At 39.5% G+C, this 19,529-nt stretch overlaps 1 protein-coding gene across 1 annotated transcript in view; it reads right to left on the bottom strand.

The window, feature by feature from the left end:
• The window catches only part of CNGA3 (cyclic nucleotide gated channel subunit alpha 3), a 60,258-nt gene that overhangs the window by 24,979 nt on the left and 15,750 nt on the right, over nucleotides 1-19,529 (bottom strand). Inside the window, exon 2 of the mRNA XM_063459148.1 lies at nucleotides 16,555-16,699. Within this exon, the coding sequence (XP_063315218.1) occupies nucleotides 16,555-16,658 (104 nt within the window). The 5' untranslated portion in view covers nucleotides 16,659-16,699. The remainder of the gene's footprint in view (nucleotides 1-16,554; nucleotides 16,700-19,529) is intronic.

The raw sequence follows: 19,529 nt of genomic DNA, 5'->3' as shown, positions 1-19,529 counted from the left end.
ACACGTAGCTTTATTTCCAGCCAAATAAAACCAAAAAGATTCTAATTCACAAATGATAAAAACACTACTGTCATAACACCATGGCTTTAGCAATCAGTTAAGTGCACCCCAACTGGGGGGTGGGAGGAGAGGCACACAGAGGGCTGGGGGGAAAAGGCACACAAATAGGTGGGGGGAGAAGGAGATACACAAAGTTTACCTTTTTTTTTGCGGAGGGGGGGAGGTGCAAGTAGCTAATCATGTTTATATATATATATATATATATATATATATATATATATATATATATATATATATATATAAGGACTGGAGTATTTGACCAAAGTTAATGGGAAAGTTGCAAAATGGATCATTTTTAAAACTTCATTTTTATTTCTTAGATCAATAAAATTTCTACAACCACATGTCGTTTCAAAAAACAAATAAGGGCAATGGTTTCACAATTGTGCAGACCGTGTATGTATGTACATAAAAAATAAGGAAAAAAGAAGGGGGGTGTAGATACAAATGCAAGTAGAATATCACCTAAATTGTTACCTGGTATGTTTTGTTAGTATGTAACAATGTACAATATCCCAGTTATTAGGCATGTGCATGGGAAAAAAATTCGGTTCGGTTCGGCTCGGCATTCTGAAATTCGGGACTTCGGCAATTCAACACTAAGGAACTTCGGAACTTTGGCACTTTGACACTTCGGAAATTCGGTAATTTTTGAACTTCAGGACCTCGGCAATTCGGCACTTCGACACTTCAGCACTTCGGAATTTCGGAACTTCTCTTGCAGCTGCTTGGTAGATAACTCCCTAATTTGCACGGTATTAGGGAGTTATCTACCAAAAGGCTGAAAGACCTAAATTGGTCTTTCAGTCAAATTTACAAATACTAAGTAAAGATTACTTAGTATTAGTAAATTATGCCCCTACTCGCTACACTGCGAGTAGGGGCATCTCTAGTAAACAGTGAGCAGCCAGTGGCAGAGGACATTAGGTGTCCCCCCTCATTCTAATTTAGGGCCCCCACCCACCGCTCAGGGGTGGGGGCCAGGGGAGAGGACATTAGGTCCCCCCCCCTCATTCTAATTTAGGGCCCCCACCCACCGTTTAGGGGTGGGGGCCAGAGGGTAGGACATTAGGTCCCCCCCAATTAGTATTTAGGGCCCCCACCCACCGCTCAGGGGTGGGGGCCAGGGGAGAGGACATTAGGTCTCCCACTCATTCTAATTTAGGGCCCCCACCCACCGCTCAGGGGTGGGGGCAGGGGGGAGAACAATAGGTCCCCCCCCTTATCTTACTTTAGGGCCCCCACCCGCCGTTCAGGGGTGGGGGCCGGGGGTTGCAACAGGTCCCCCCTTCAGGTTAGAAGCCCCCACTTGCACAGCACGGGTGGGGGCTTGGGAGGGGAAGACGTGTTTTTTTTGTTTTGTTTTTACAGTGAGCAGCCACAGGCTGCTCACTGTTTAATAGATAGCCCCTACTCGCGATATAGCGAGTAGGGGCATCATTTACTAATACTAAGTAATCTTTACTTAGTATTAGTAAATTTGGCTGAAAGACCAATTGAGGTCTTTCAGACTTTTAGTAGATAGCTCCCTAATACCGTGGGAATTAGGGAGTTTATCTACTTATTCATTCCTGTCATCCTATTGACTGGCTAAGTAACTTACATTTTATATGAATGTATGTTACTTGATTGTTGTAAGTGTTGCAAATGCTCACAGCTGAATCCTGGCTATGTTTGTATACTTTTTATTTAAAATTGTATACAGTGTAACATTCCTCTTCTTCCACTGGGTAAGTATATTAGTACTTAGGCAATACTGTGCTTCGGAACTTCGTCACTTTGACACTTAGGCAACTTCTGAACTTCAGCACTTCGGAAATTCGTTAATTTCGGAACCTTGGCAATTCGTCACTTCGGCTATTCGGAAGTATCCGAATGTCCGAATTGCCCGAAATTCGTCCGAATTAATATTCGGACCTAAGCGAATTGCACATGTCTACCAGTTATAGCATTGTGGCTAGTAAGGTGATTCTGATTTGAGAATTGTTATAAAAAAGTAGTTGTACTGACTTCCCTGCCGCTCACCATCAGGGCTGCCATCAGAAATTTTGGGGCCCCTGACAAAGCACAAGGTCTGGGCCCCCCTGGGCCCGCCCACGCCCTACCTAGTCCGCTGACAATGATGCGGGACTGAATGTGGTGTGTATAGTGGAAGTGAATTAGAATGTGTGTAATGGATGAAGTGTTTGTGTGTATTAGATACTGTTTGTGCAGTGAATGCAGAGTGTGTGTTTGTGTAGCGGATGCAGTGTGTATAGTGAACGCAGAGTGTGTTTGAGTAGTGGATGTAGTGTGTGTATAGTGGTGTAGTGTGTGTTTGTGTAGTGGATGTAGTGTTTGTATGTACTAGATGAAATGTGTTTAGTGGATGCAGTGTCTGTAGTGGATGTAGTGTGTGTATTAGACGCAGTGTCTGTGTATAGTGAATGCAGAGTGTTTCAATTTGTGGTGGATGTAGTGTGTGTACTGTGAATACAGGATGTTTGTGTAGTGGATGCTGTGTCTACAGTTAATGCAGAGTGTGTGTCAGTATAGTGAATCCAGAGTGTGTGTCAGTATAGTGAATCCAGAGTGTGTGTCAGTATAGTGAATCCAGAGTGTGTGTCAGTATAGTGAATCCAGAGTGTGTGTCAGTATAGTGAATCCAGAGTGTGTGTCAGTATAGTGAATCCAGAGTGTGTGTCAGTATAGTGAATCCAGAGTGTGTGTCAGTATAGTGAATCCAGAGTGTGTGTCAGTATAGTGAATCCAGAGTGTGTGTCAGTATAGTGAATCCAGAGTGTGTGTCAGTATAGTGAATCCAGAGTGTGTGTCAGTATAGTGAATCCAGAGTGTGTGTCAGTATAGTGAATCCAGAGTGTGTGCATAGTTTAGTGAATGCAGAGTGTCAGTGTAATGAATGTAGTGTGTGTGTGTTAGTGTAGTGAATTCAGAGTGTGTGTAAATGTGTAGTGAATTCAGAGTGTGTGTTGATGTGTAGCGAATGCAGAGAGTGTGTTAGTGTTTAGCGGATGCAGATTGTGTGTTAGTGTAGTGAATGCAGTGTGTTAATGTGTAGTGAATGCAGAGGATGTGTTAGTGTGTAGCGGATGCAGAGTGTGTGTTAGTGTAGTGAATGCAGAGTGTTAATGTGTAGTGAATGCAGAGAGTGTTTGAGTAGTGGATGTAGTGTGTGTTTGTGTAGTGGATGTAGTGTTTGTATGTACTAGATGAAATGTGTTTAGTGGATGCAGTGTCTGAAGTGGATGAAGTGTGTGTATTAGACACAGTGTCTGTGTATAGTGAATGCAGAGTGTTTCAATTTGTGGTGGATGTAGTGTGTGTACTGTGAATACAGGATGTTTGTGATGGCGGCCCTGCTCACCATGCCTTCGAGGGCATCTGTCTGTATAGCCTGATAGTTTATTATGACTAAACAAATCCCTATAACTGCCACAGCCTCGCTGCGAATTGAAATATTTTTCAGATCAAAGGAGGTCCCTATCAAAAACCATACTGCTCAATAACGGTATGTTAGACGAATTTGTGGTTTAGAGGGAGCACTCAGAGCCCCTGACAGGCACATTTCACGGCAAGGATCATCAGAGGGAGAACCGGCCACATGTAAGTAACGGTATAAAATGGGGGGAATCCCTTTTCTGATTGGTATAATTTTAATTTCCAAGTGAGATTTGTCTAATTCCATTCTCAATGGTATTAAGAGACGGTGGTTATTAACCCTTACAGTAGCTCTCATCTCCACTAATAGATATTGATAAAATTCTATAAGTTAAATGAAGTTGGGAAACTTGCGAACTTATTGTAAATGTGGCCTTGTTGCATTATGTGCCTTGGTACGGAACAAAAACATTCTAACCTAATCGAGTGAAGTAGAATTCTGTTTTGTACGTATAAAACTCATTAGACTTCTGTTTTTGAAGGTTTGCCTTAGAGGGAATTCTACATTTCCCATCTTGTTTGTTTGTTACTTACTATGGCGTTCAGTTTATAGAACGGGTTAGCTCTCTTGGAGATTGTTATAAATTTATTAAAATAAACATTTTAAACAAGTTAAATGAATAAATAGGAACTCAAATAGAAATCAATAATAAATCGAAATAAATGGAAATTCCTATGTACAAAATCTCGCTCTATTACAGAACCAAAAGGGGAATCTCCTTGCAGAATCACGACGGGGAACGTCGCCTAAATGTAATTTCATATATAGATATATTTGTCTGCCACCTATGCGTACCCAACTTAAATGTAAGTGGTCACCTGATGGGAGGAATCGCCCAATCGATCGTAGACTATGGTGGAATAGTGTATTAACCAGCTGTGTAATTATTAGGGAGCACTCAGAGCCCCTACCTCCATTTCTACTGTGTGTGTGTGTGTGTGTGTGTATATATATATATCGGCTTATGCTGTGTATGAGTAGGTCGACACTTATTGGAGACTTGCTTCCGTTGTGCTCCTTGCTCTTTAAGTCAGTCTATCTCATTGTTGAGAATTTAGGAGAGTTGGTGGTAATATATGGACCGGGTTACAATGTAATATTAATGGTATATTATCAGGCATTGTTAAATTCTATAATCTGTGATGCAGTTATGAATATTGGTATACATAGCTTGCATTGCTATTTGTCTCGAATATCAAAATTCAGTTAGAATGGAAAATGTTTCAAGAGAAGATAAGTCACTGTTATGATTCTGAAAGAGGTTTTTAAGCAATAGTGTTTGTGGTGTACAGATGTAACCAAATATGAATCTTTTCTGAGGAGAAGATATGAGTGCAAAGAAATTGAAAGATAATACAAATGATGAGTCGGAAAACTATTAAAAAAATATGAAAAATAATAAAAAATTTAAAAAGATATAATGGAAATGATACTAATGGTAAAATACGCTGAATTTAAGAAGGAATGACTACACGAGTATATGAGAATTTTATTAGAGAGACATATAATGGAGAAGTGTTAATGATGAATGAAAGGAGTGAAATTGAATTCCACATTTAGTCCTTGGGGTGACAGGGTTTGGAATTCATATATCCACATAGAATCCTTCTATAGAAGTTTTAGATTAAAGGTTCCTTCTCTCGAGTTCAGGGTGATTTGTTCCAACGCCTGAAAGGAAAAACGTGATGGGTCCCTTTCGTGAAATGCTCGAACGTGGTTTGCCACCGGGTTTGAAATGTTGGGATGTTTACTGAATTAATGTTCTGTAAAATTCTTCTCCTGAGCTGCTGGTACATTTCTTCAATATACAATGTCAACAGCTGCATGTGATGATATATACAACACGTATGAACACGTTTGAATGAAATTGCAGGCCTCACAGTTTCCACTCTTGAAGATTCCCTTGGTATTTGATAGCCATGTAGAAGAAAGTTTATTAGGTTCCATCTGGCTGTTTATTAGATGTTCTCTTACATTGTTTAAACATTTTGCTGTTATACTGGGGGACTGGGTGAGATTGGATTCCAGGTCTGCCTCGTGCCTGAGAATTGGCCAGTTATGGGAGAAGATTAATTTTAAAGGATCCCACTACTGATCATACCATTTGCTTCTCTTAAAAAGGAATCCTGGTTAGAACAGTTCCTTCAGGCCCTTAAGTATTGTCTATATGGAATGGCTGCTTTAAGTTTATAAGGATGGTAGCTTTTCCAAAGTAACAGGCTATTGGATGATGTTGATTTCCTAAATAACTCTGTTTCGACTTTTCCTTCTAAGACTAGAGATATTGTTACATCCAAGAACTTGATTTTTTTCTTTGTTAATTACATGGTTAAGTTGTAGGTCTATGTCATTCTCATTAAGATCATGGACCATCGTTTTAAAGAGAAGAATTGATCCTGTCAAGAACAAGAGGACACTACCGATGTATCTATGCCATCTGATGATAAAAGTGCTGTAGTTTTGAACAATTTTCTCTTTGAGTATTGTTTCTTTCCACGAGTCCAGATAGAGGTATGCATAGCTGGGGGCACAAGCCGTACTCATAGTTGTGCCCCTCAGCTGTAGATAGTGTTTCCCATTGAACACAAAATAATTGTGTGTTAGAATGAATTCTATTAGCTGTAACAAAAATTCCTTCTGGGCAGGGGAGAACTTGACAGATTTATTCAAAAAGTATGCAGTAGCTAATAATCCCTTGTCATGGGGGATATTATTATACAGAGCAATGACGTCCAAGTTTGTCCAGGCGTCTACATTTGTTCGGTTCTTGTGGATTTTGGGGAGACATTAGAAGGTGGCCCCAGTAGGGATAAGGTTAGGAGGAAGAAATTTAAACTCTTCTTTTGTGATTATGCCACCCTCTACTGCCTACAGTAGTGACTTCAGTTGCTGTAAAAATGGTTTTGGCCCTGGCAACTCTGGCCCTGGCAACTCTCTATAGTGTATATAGTCGCTTAAATGGTCCATACACATGGCTACATATTTTTTTGACTCAATAGGACCGTGCTGCCTTCCTTGTCCAAGGGTTTAATTATCAGAGCTTTGTTCTGACTTAACTCCGGTAAGGCTCTACATTCGCTTGAGGTCAAATTGTCTTTAGGAATCTTTGGTGGAGGTAAGTTCTCAATATTGTCCATTGTCTTTACAATGAGGTACACATTAGAGACCTCCTTGAAACTTGGTGTAAACCAGCTTTGTGATTTTACAGTTGTTAAGGGTTGGTCATATTCTTGTTCTTCTAAAAGTGAAATCGTGGTTTTAAGATATTTAAAGTCTTCTGGGAGGACATCCAGTTTTTTTGATAGTTTCTGTTCCTTTCTTTTGTGTAAGACATTTAAAACTAACTTTCGGCCAAATAGATTGGTGTCTTTAACCCATTCAAATTTATTGTCTCCTGGGGTGGGGACAAAAGAGAAACCTTTATTGAGAAGGGAAATATGTTCTTGTTTTAAAATAAATTTGGACAAATTAATAATTTTGTTTTCTTCACGAGTCATATTGCTCTTTAGTCTCTGTATGTTCTTTTGTTAGGTTTGAATCCCCGTCTTTTTCTGTGGGGGAGGAAATGTGTGTTTTTGGGAAAGATACTATTTTCTCAGAACCTTTGAGGATGCTTTTAGTATTGTGTTGGGTCTTCCATTCTGCCCTAGTGAGCTGCTAGTACTTCTTGAGTGGTCTGAATCTTTGTACTGTACTAGGCTTTATATATGTTATGGGTATCTCTGTTTTTTACCCATCTCTGTGTATTGTATGCAGACTACCATCAAAGGCTGAGTAACGTAAAGCAGATAGATCTCACCATAACAGAATAAGATGATCATTACAGAATTAAGGTGTGGAGTCAAATTCTATGGATGGAGTTTCACCTGGAGTTTAGCCAGAAGACTTGTGCCAACATCTTAAAACTCCACCAACTACCATTGATATAAAATGTCCTTACACTCCCGGGGTTAAGCATATTTACTGATTCACATATGACTGAGAATTAAAATCACATAGTATTAGACTATTATAATTACAGGCAAATGTATTTTTTTTGTTATAATTTCCACTTTAGGACCTCAATTTCTTTCATTTTTTTTTTAAATAAGATGAGTGAATGCTGTAAGAGTAACTATTGGTTAAGTAAGTTATTTTTATATTTTTCCCATGCCAAATCAAGCAAAGTAACAAACATTTAATAGCATCTGTCCAGGTTCTAATACGAATATATATTTTGGAAATTAATCTTGCAATCTGAAAAATATGATATATTCCTATATATTGCATATATTATGTCAAATATAATCTGATATATGTATTATATTCAAAGTATATTACTATACATATACAGCGGCCAGCAGGCCTGGTGGGGATATCAAATCTCTCTCTCACCGGGCCAGTGCTTCCTTCCGTGTATATACACTCACACACATACACTACATTCCCTAAACATATATATTACATATACTACAAACACACACTACAGTCCCTATACACACACTCACTACACCCCCTATGCACACACTACATCTCCTATGCACATAAGCTGAAGTTTGCTGTAATTACTGATTGCTTTTTTTTTCTACATTTCTATTAGAGTGTGTCTTATAAACATGACTTCCTCATGTTTTGAGTGTGTCCTCAAAACACGAGGAATTCTGTAATATAATTACAGAACAGTATTATCTTTTCTGATTACATCATTATATATATGGTTTTAATGTATATGGATTTGTATTTGATGTCTCTCTTGTCTTGATGCCCCGTCCCACGCAAAATATGAAAATATATAAACTTTGATAGGACACATTCAGAGGACTCCGCAAGTATCTTTAAACACTTCTGCTTTATTGTGCAGGTTTTAGTGGTATACAAGTTAACATTTCAGTCCCGAAAACTCCTGTCAACGGACTGAAACTTTGTCTTGTATACCACTACAACCTGCACAATAAAGCAGAAGTGTTTAAAAGAATTTACTGAGTCCCTTGCGTTTCGTTGGTTGGTTGGTTGTTTTTTTTGTTTGTTTGTTTTTTGTGGATAGATGGATAATGGATAGCAAATGTCCAGGCACCATGAACCTAGGTGCCCAATAATCTTACCAATTTGCAATATTCTATTCCAGGATGTTTTTTCAGAACCTTCAAACCCTCTTTATTAAAACATTTAGGAAGACCAACCACCTCAGTTTGCAGTCAGAGTGTTCATGTGCATGATGGTGACCAACTATGCAGGAGAACGTTCATTTTCAAGAATAAAACTGATAAAAAAAAAAAAAAAATCAGTTTCACACACAATGGGGCAGCAGCGTTTGAACTGGTTTTCACTCATGTGTATGGAAAATGACATCCTGAAGACCACTGACTTCAAGCCAATTATAATGCAATTCTCTGCAAAGACATTTCACGAATGTTTGTGCTGAACCCTTGATTAATAATTCATAGTAATTTCGTACTGTGGTATCTGTGTCTGTAGGATTTACCAGCCGAGTACCATTATTTAATGTTACATTTCTTGTTTTTCAACTTTAAGGCTCATGTTATATTGTCCAAACGTTTGTGTGGATTAATCTCTGTTGTACAGCATGTTATTTTAATGTTTAAACACTGATTTTACTGGCGGTAGCAATATATCAGCTTAATTTAATCAATTATTTATATTTTTAACAATTGAGCACATAATGAAAAAACTGTGTTTTAAGTGTGTCCTCATAAGTAGGTTTTGCATTATCATGGTTTTGACACTAAAGACAAGATGTTGGGTTCCAGTGCTGGATATTAGTTTTCAGATCATATTGCAATGAGTAATAACATTTACTGAATTATGTAACCAGAATAGATAAAATGTTCTGTAATTATATTACAAACTACCTAGTGTTTTGCAAATTCTCCCATTTTGCAGGTACTTTTTATTCATATTAGAAATTCCTATATTTTATGCAGATGTTCTACTGCTGACATGACTGACTATTTTCTAATTTCCATTTTGTTTACATTTGTAAAGAAATTACTAATTAAAATATGGAAACATCCTTGGAAAATGTACAGGGGAGAAAGAACTACATGGGACATGCCAGCTGGTGTAAAACTGTAAAAAAAAATATAGAAAATAATAAACAAAATATACAGTATTATTTAAAATTAACGTTTCCTCTTATGCATAAAGTATAACGTATAGAACATTCAATCCATAACCCTGGGTCACTGTAAAATAATGTTTTAGTCTGTAAGCAACAAAATTTAATCCTCAGACACATAAAAAAAAAAATGCAGAACTTAATTTCTTACACTTTACACTCGTTCTCATATGACTTGTGCCAGATGAATTCTGACTGATTACCTATATTGGAGTCATTTAAAAAAAAAAACAGCTAAATTGAATAAAACAATATGGATTAACAAGCTTGACAATTGGACAGAGCAAACACAATTTAAAATGAAGAAAAAAAACATTGTACACATTCATTTCTTGATCTGCTCGTTATCTTTGTTGTATTATTATTCCATTAATTTTCTTAGTGATTTTCTTTAACCAAATAGGTTTTTTAAAAATATTTATTTTGTTTAATATGTCATATGTTTAACTAACTGATTACTATGGGATTGGATTTAGCTTCAGACACCTGTGGTTTATTTTGATCTATTTATTGCTAATTCCAAACTGCCTCCATGCAGCAATATATCTTATCCTCTCCTGTGGGCAATGCTTCCTGGCATGCGATTTTAGATTTTCTAAACTGTAAACCTTTAAATGGATTGGAAATAACGTTGATGTAACCTTAGAATGAGCATGGTGGCAGATAGTAAACATGATATTACAGACAATACTCCCAAGCATTGGCAGATAGATACTGTAAATTAAAATATATTGGATGCAAAATATAGAAACATAGAATGTGACGGCAGATAGGAACCATTCGGCCCAACTAGTCTGCCCAATTTTCTAAATACTTTCATTAGTCCCTAGCCTTATCTTATATTTAGGATAGCCTTATGCCTATCCCACGCATGCTTAAACTCCTTCACTGTGTTAACCTCTACCACTTCAGCTGGAAGGCTATTCCATGCACCCACTACCCTCTCAGTAAAGTAATACTTCCTGATATTATTTTTAAACCTTTGCCCCTCTAATTTAAGACTATGTCCTCTTGTTGTGGTAGTTGTTCTTCTTTTAAATATAGTCTCCTCCTTTACTGTGTTGAGTCCCTTTATGTATTTAAATGTTTCTATCATATCCCCCCTGTCTCGTGTTTCCTCCAAGCTATACATGTTAAGATCCTTTAACCTTTCCTGGTAAGTTTTATCCTGCAATCCATGAACCAGTTTAGTAGCCCTTCTCTGAACTCTCTCTAAAGTATCAATATCCTTCTGAAGATACGGTCTCCAGTACTGCGTACATTACTCCAAGTGAGGTCTCACCAGTGATCTGTACAATGGCATGAGCACTTCCCTCTTTCTACTGTAAATACCTCTCCCTATACAACCAAGCATTCTGCTGGCATTTCCTGCTGCTCTGTTAAGTCATCAGAAATAATCACCCCTAAATCCCTTTCCTCAGATGTTGAGGTTAGGACTCTATCAAATATTCTGTACTCTGCCCTTGGGTTTTTACGTCCAAGATGCATTATCTTGCACTTATCAACATTAAATGTCAGTTGCCACAACTCTGACCATTTTTCTAGTTTACCTAAATCATTTGTCATTTGGATCATTAAAGAAACACTCCACTGTTACAAATAAATGCCTTTATTTCTAACATTAGAGTGTTCTTTTATTATTTTAGATTTTGGACCCCCATCTTACCATTTAAATAAAAAACAAATTATTTACCACTAATCCTGATAATGTTTTCCCAGTCAATCGAATGCTTCTCCAATACATTAGGACACAGGGTGCATACGCAGGAAGTGATGTGAACCACCAGTAATACTTCTCAGAGAGAAGTCCTCATTTCTTCTCTTAGAAAGCTCACAAAGTGAGTGAGGAATCCAACCAGACAGCCTAGAGGTGTTACTAAGGGGGGAATTATAAAATAGCTAATTTCCCTCTGCCTTATTTTATAGCAATGCATATTTCAAAAGAATATGCTTTTAGCAACTAAAGCACTTCAGCATCCCTTAGAGGTTTGGAGTTTTCCTAAAATCATTTGGTCTTCTTCATTTGGAATATTTACCAATTCTTCCAAGACACAGATAAGCGGCTTGCTTTAAATGTGTTGTAGCTGTTACATTCCTTTGCTAGGTCGCCTTTGATTATGCTTATAAATGTCATAAAGTATCTCCCAGACAGGATGTTATCAATACTGAACCTCAGACCTTTGGAACTTTTTAAATTCTTATCAAGACCAACTCGTGTTGCCGGTCAACTTGTTTGTTGAGGAGGTGCCACCAAAGCACGGAACACCCAAGCATCTACCTGGTGCTCTCCTCTGTTATGTTGTCATGTTGCTAATATTTTATATACTTCATTTTTTTGCATTTGTAACTCAGCTGGTTGAGATCACTCTCTTTTTTTTACATTTTGCATGGAGGTCAACCTCAGGAATTTGGTGGTTTCTAGCAGGAGGAGGGCCTGTCACTTTCTTCGAGCGAGGATTTCAGTCACTGGATGAATAAGATTTATATTTACCTGTTAATCTACCCTGTGCTCACATTTATTTCAAACCTACATCACACAGGAATTCAAAATGCAAGAAACTGCGAGTATGACTTTACTATCTATTGTAGTGTCTGAGCAATACTAAAGACAGAATGCTACAACTTGAGTATGAATGGGAAGTAATGCCTATCCCTGCTCTTGGTGTTACCCACTGAGTTTGTTATCCTGTTATTACCTCCTGTTACTGTGTGTATTATGCCTCAACGACATCTGAAAGACTTCACTGAGAAAACCAGACTTGCAGGAGAAACCTGCATCACAAAAAATTATTTACCTGGGACCCTATTGCCACTCAAGTGTTGTATATTTTTCATGCATGGTTCTATTTTATTTTATATATTTACCTTTTATATGTTTTTATTTGAATAATGGCCTTTGTGTGCAAGTATTTAATGAATTTGACAAATTTAGACTCCTTAGATGTGAATTTTTAATGTGTCTGGTTGAAGACAATAATGCAGTGTTCTGACCCCGATAGGTTGTATACTCATACTCTACCTTAACACTGTTCTAATATTTAACTCCCATGGTTAACATACCCTGTGGTATGTTTTATAAAACTGTATTTCTCTGCCGGTGGTAATTATATTACCCATTGTGTTCAATAATCATATCACAGGCAGAGGGGAGGATTTTGTGTGGGAGTGTCTGTGTGTATTGTACAGATTGATTGGTTGTATTTCAAAACCATGTGGGCAGTACTATGTTTGTGGATTGTGAATAAAAGAGGCTGTATGTGCCAGTACAGTCAGTTCTGCTTGACCTCGTGTCGACCTCGTGTCGTCTCGTTATTGGGGGAATTGGATTGTATGCTGATTGCCAGGAGTGTAAGCTGATTGTATGCTTTTCCTGTTCAGCTGTTTACAGCATTCATATGCTTGAGAGCATTCGTATGCTTCTCCGGTTCGGTGGTTGTGGTGTCTGCTGCAGTGTTTGGAGTCCTCAGGAAGCGCTAGGAGCATCCTTCAACAGAGGTACCCAGTCGGGGTGCCAGGTGATCTGTTACACAGTGGTTCTGGGGACTATAGTGTTTCTTTAATGTGAGGTAAATTACAGATTAGTGCCACAAATAATATACTAGATTGCCTACTTACAACCAGATGAGGTTGATGATGGGCTCTAGCTGCAGTCTGGCTCCACTGGTCTGGTGTAGAATAGGATCTCTGGAGACTGTTTGTAACTGTGGTCACAAAAATCAATGTTCTGGGAGAACGGGAAGCAGCTCCATTTTTTGGGGCCCTTTACACAGCTCAAGGTCTGGGTTCCAGGGTCCACCTTCATGTTCCACCAATGAGTTTGTTCACAGGGGGTGGAGCGTGTAGGGGATGTCCTGATATGTCTGTAAGGAATGCATTGTGTGAATCTGTGTTTGTATGTGTAAGGGCTGCAAGGTGTGTTTCTGTGTATGTACGGGATGCAGTGTGTGCGTCTGTAAGGGGTGCATTAAGTGTGTAAGGAATGCATTGTGTGTTTCTGTGTGTGTAAGGGATGCATTGTGTGTAAGGGTTGCATTGCTTGTGTGTGTGTATGTGTGTGTCTGTGTGTGTAATGCATTGTGTGTTTTTCTGTGTGAAAGGGGTGCATTGTCTTTGTGTGTAAGGGGTGCATTGTGTGTCACTCTCCCTTCCTTGTCACTCTCTTCTCCCCCCCCCCTTGTCCCTCTTTTCTCCCCCCTCCCATGTCACTCTCTTCTCCCCCCGTTGTCACTCTCTTCTCCCCCCGTTGTCACTCTCTTCTCCCCTCCCCCGTCAATTCCCCTCCCTGTCAATTTCTTTCTCTCCCCCGTCAATTCCCCTCCCTGTCAATGTCTTTCTCCCCCTCCCTGTCAATTTCTTTCTCCCCCTCCCTGTCAATTTCTTTCTCCCCCTCCCTGTCAATTTCTCTCTCCCCCCTCCCTGTCAATTTCTCTCTCCCCCCCTGTCAATTTCTCTCTCCCCCCCTGTCAATTTCTTTCTCTTCCCCCCTTCCTGTCAATTTCTTTCTCTTCCTCCCTTCCTGTCAATTTCTTTCTCTCCCCCCTTCCTGTCAATTTCTTTCTCTCCCCCCTCCCTGTCAATTTCTTTCTCTCCCCCCTCCCTGTCAATTTCTTTCTCTCCCCCCTCCCTGTCAATTTCTTTCTCTCCCCCCTCCCTGTCAATTTCTTTCTCTCCCCCCTCCCTGTCAATTTCTTTCTCTCCCCCCTCCCTGTCAATTTCTTTCTCTCCCCCCCTCCCTGTCAATTTCTTTCTCTCCCCCCCCTCCCTGTCAATTTCTTTCTCTCCCCCCCCTCCCTGTCAATTTCTTTCTCTCCCCCCCTCCCTGTCAATTTCTTTCTCTCCCCCCTCCCTGTCAATTTCTTTCTCTCCCCCCTCCCTGTCAATTTCTTTCTCTCCCCCTCCCTGTCAATTTCTTTCTCTCCCCCCTCCCTGTCAATTTCTTTCTCTCCCCCCTCCCTGTCAATTTCTTTCTCTCCCCCCTCCCTGTCAATTTCTTTCTCTCCCCCCTCCCTGTCAATTTATTTCTCCCCCCTCCCTGTCAATTTATTTCTCCCCCCATCAATTTATTTCTCCCCCCATCAATTTCTCCCCCCCTGTCAATTTCTTTCTCCCCCCTCCCCTACCTCTGTTGTAGCGTGGCCGAGCCCTGTATGGTCCGCGGGTACAGGGAGCTTTTGTTTCCTGTACCCGGCCGGACTAAAAGGAAGTGCACACTCAGTGTGCACTTCCTGTTAGTCCGGCCGGGTACAGGAGACAGATGCTCCCGGTACCCGCGGACCATACAGGGCTCGGCCACGCTACAGTGAGGGAGTGACAGGAGGGAGCGCTGAGCTTCCCTCCTGTCAGCCCTTCTCCTCATGCTGTGCCCGGTCGGTGCGCCCTCATGGATGCAGCAGCCTTGGCAAAGCTGCAGCCGCCTGAGGCTCTCTACAGAGCGGCTGCAGCATGAGGGGGGCCGGCGCTCCTGGCGTCTGCCTAGTCCGCCTAACAGGTAGTGCCGGCCCTGAGTGTGTGTGTCTGCATGGGTCAGTGTGTGTGTATGCATGAGTCAGTGTGTGAGTCAGTTTGCATGGGTCAATGTGGGCGCCGGTCTGCATGGGTCAATGTGGGTGTCAGCCTGAATATGTCATTCTGGACACCAGTTTGAGTGGGTCAGTGTGTGTGTGTGTCAGTCTGCTTGGGTCAGTGTGTGCCTGCTTGAGTCAGTATGTGTGTGTCAGTCTGCATGAGTGGGTGAAGTGAATGCCCCCCCCCCCCCAATTATTGGTTGCCCCCATCCACCACCCATAGTTAGGGGCTAAGAGATTGCACACTAGCCCCCTCAATATTATTATAAATGACCACTAGCTGCTCACAGGGCCCACTTTAATGCTGATTGGACCCTGGGCAAGCATTTGATTGGGCCCCCTGGACCCTACCTCACCCCACCACACAATAGAAAATGAAATAGAACTTAAAAAATGTTGGGACCTCCCTATCGCAAAGGTGGCTAAAAGGTAGATCCATATCTGTCATACTACAATAATGTTTTAACAACTGGGGCTTTGACATCTTCTAAAACCCGCAGGGTTGTATTTAGCAATGAGAAGTGTTTGTGTGTTTGAATGTAAGCATGTTTTTGTGTGGAGTATGTCTGTGTCAATGTGTGTTTGTATGTGGTGTTGATGTTTCAATGCACGAGTGTGTTTGTATCTAGTGTTGAAGTTTGAATGTAGGTGTGTATTTGTGTGTAGCATTGGCATTTGAATGCTGAGATTTATACACATATATACACATACACTGCCACACACACTGTGATACACATACACCACCAGTGGCATGGCAGGTAGGGGCATCAGGAGTCAGTCAGTGTGTGTGTTTGACTGCATGATAAAGTGTGTTTCAGTTATGTGGGGGTCATGACGACCCTCATAGGCTTTTTTTTTTTTTCCTTACTTTAATGTGGCATATGGCAAGCAAGCGCTGGCCAGCCACCATATATTTAACCCTCACAATGCCAGCGGGCAAATAGTTAGAATTTTAAAATTTCGGCCTGGATTTTAACAAAAATTTAATCTGGACCAATTCAGTCTCATTCGGGGGCCTACAGTGCAACATCAAGTGTGAAGACTAGATTTTGCCGTCCAAATGGCACCATACAGCACCTGATGGTTTTGCCTTATTCAGTACAGAGCCAGTATGAACTTTAGTGCGAATCTCCATGCACGAAGAGAATCCATGCATGAATAAATACATTAAATTGTGGTGACTAGTATTTTTTTTTTTTAAATAATTATCATTATAGTTTTCGTTTTTCTGTAGCCACAAAGTATCTCTTCTTGGTAGATAAATATATAAATACACATTATTTTAAAAAAATACCATTGGAAATTAAAATCAAATTGGGTAAAAAAAAAAAAAGATTTACTGAAAGCACTATAGTTTTCTTATAATGGAGCATTACCTGCTAGCACCATTTTCGATTCTTTCAATGTCTTCATCGATAGTCCTGACAGACAGTCTGTGCAGCATAGGGTATGTGTTTTGTGTGTTCACTAAAGCAGCCATCTTGGATCACAGTAGAATAGTTCCCGCAGTCCAGAGAATAACTAGGAAATATAATTTATGCAGCATTAACTATTAATTGTGTAATTCTGTCATTTATCTTTTGCATTTCATTGACATCTTCTGCAGTTGGTGTATGTTCTATTATGTAGTTAGTGTTCCATTTATATATTTATGTATCAACTATTTTTTTCCAACTCAACATCTTTTTTGTTCATCCTTTATTTTCTGCTGACATCCACAGTGATAATATTGTCAACCAAACATCAAGAACAGCAGGATGCCACATTTCACCATAGATTGCAGAACTACAGTGGGAAGTAGTCAAATAAAAATTAAATAAACATATCTAGCAAGAAGGACGCTACAGAAAAAGAGGGAACGACAAGTTGGGAGGTTAGGTTGTCCTGGGTAGCGAGAGGGTGCACTGCTATAACCCTTGTGACATCTGATTGGCTTCCTTGTCTGTAAATATGCATTTATTGCAGTCAATCATCCAAAGAGGACCCTTTCAAATATAGCATAGTTTTAACTCTAAAAAATCCGCATGACATTCAGTCAGTAAAATGTTGTTACAAAGACAGACCTGGGTAATGGAACACTAATTGCATAACAGAATACAAAAACATTGGGGCGTGTGTAATACACAAAGAACTAACAAATCCATGTGAAGAGATTAAACAAACAACTGTAACTTTAAAAACACTAACATCTGGAATGTAGATGTGATTTGTCAGATGTAATGATGGTTGTGACAATAAAGGTCATCAAGGTGGACTTGTTAGACCCAAGGATCAATAATTATCAAAATATCGCAGAGGTTTTATCTTAGCGTGGATATCACGGTTACAAACAACTTACAGCAAATATGTGATTGGCTAACATAGGATACAGTGCTATAGTGCTAAATTGAAGGTTACTAAAACTCAAGGACTGGAAGGCATTCATCCAGCAAGCAATTTTTTTTTAATGTACCTGTGAGCTTAAATACATGGTGTCGCAATTAGATAAAGAGTTATTAAGAAAGTATACACTTCGAATAATGGTATTAACAAATCTAAGACAACTACAATACAAGTGTGCAGAGACAAAATGACAACTGAAGTACCTTTTAGGTTCTGCCTTGGGCCCATATATTTGTAATGTTTATTAACAATTTGATAACATAACGGATATTGTGGTGAAGATCAGGATCCATAATAAGGTGCTGGGAGAACTAGGGTTTGGCAGGGAAACAAGGAAGGTAATTACAAAGTGGTAACTGATCACAGTCATGAAAATGTAAACTTTCTTTAACCAATGGATACTTAAATAAGCAGTGCATGTGTTGGACAATGGCTTTCAAGATCAACATGAAACACTAGGAAACATGTAGAAGCTGGCTAAATATAAATAAGGGAAATTATACAGGACAAATGCAAACATGACCAGTTCATTAGCAGGATCATACAAAGGACATAAAGAGGTGTTTTCCAGTAAGAATAATAAAGATGTTTAAAACTCTGCCCGGAGAAGTTGTTTTATCAGATTAAAAGTAGTCTTGCATAAAGGTCTGCGTAAAGAAATAAACAGAGTGTTTCAACAGCTATTATAGACTTGTTGATCCAAAGATAATTTGCACTGGGACTTTTGATTTAATAAGGATTGTTTTGAAACTTTTTTTTGCCCAGTTGGAATTTAGACGTTCCTTTTATTTTGCCTTCTTAGCAAGAACATAGATATTTACATTTTAGCGTTTTAATTTTTTTTCCAATCTATACCTAGCAGAACTTTATTTAACCCTTACATTTCATCTTATAGTGTCAGTGAATAGTGTTAACAATACCACTACACGCTCCCTGTTAAAAAAGGGCCCAAGGAATCCATTCTATCTGAACTTCCCAGCACTATCTTATATTTATTGGACTCATTTTTCTGAGACTAATTAACAACAAATTGAAGGTGGCTTTAGCAAAATCATTTGATGATATGTCTGTATGTCTATATGTCTGTTGAACCATTATTTACTTATTGCTTGAGACCTAAGGAAAAAACACTTTCTAAAGCTTGTCTTTACGTATTATGTTAGTCCAAGAAAAAAGCTATAATTGCAAAACATTGCACTGCAATACTCTGGTATTTTGGTGTGTATATATATATTCTTTCTAAGTTTATAATTACTTATGATTTCTACATAATTAAGTAATTTTACTTATTATATGTTGGGGGATCTGTCTGACCACCCGGTCAGCCCCTCTGCAGTTAATCTTGCAATCCGGCCGATCAGAGCCATGTGATTGTGGTGTTAACACGATCACATGACTCGGATCTGTGGGATTGGCTGTGGCGGGACAGCCTCGGTGGAGGAGGGTAAGTATGCTGGGTGCGGGAAGGGCCATTTTCAAGATATCCTAGTGACCCAGCACGGCAACACGCAGAGTGTAAATGATGATAGATATATTAATGCGTACTGGTCCTTAGAGTGGCCTGGCTTACGTTAAGATAGAGAATGGTGAGGGACAAGGTGAGTCAGGAAAACCAGAAATCAGGAGAGCGAGGTACAATAGCCGAGTCAGGGAGAACAGAAAGGAGAATAGTCAGAATAACAGAGATCAATATACCAGAAATACAAGCACTATTGGGAACCAAAACTTAGAATCACAACATGGCAATGATCCTTGCCCTGTGAAGCCTTTTTATAGTTTATAGGTACTGTGACAGCAATATTGTTAGAGCATGCAATGCCACCTTAGCAGCGTTAAAGCCTTTTGTAGGACAGCATAGCATGCTCTAATGTTGGAAAAGGATTAACAAGCATTCACATACACATTTTGGCACTCATACGCAGACACACACTGACATTCATACAGAGACACACACTGACATTAATACAGA

Source organism: Pelobates fuscus, chromosome 1 (genome assembly GCF_036172605.1).
Source record: "Pelobates fuscus isolate aPelFus1 chromosome 1, aPelFus1.pri, whole genome shotgun sequence".
Classification (NCBI taxonomy): Eukaryota; Metazoa; Chordata; class Amphibia; order Anura; family Pelobatidae; genus Pelobates; species Pelobates fuscus.
This window is presented reverse-complemented; position numbering and strand designations above follow the sequence as displayed.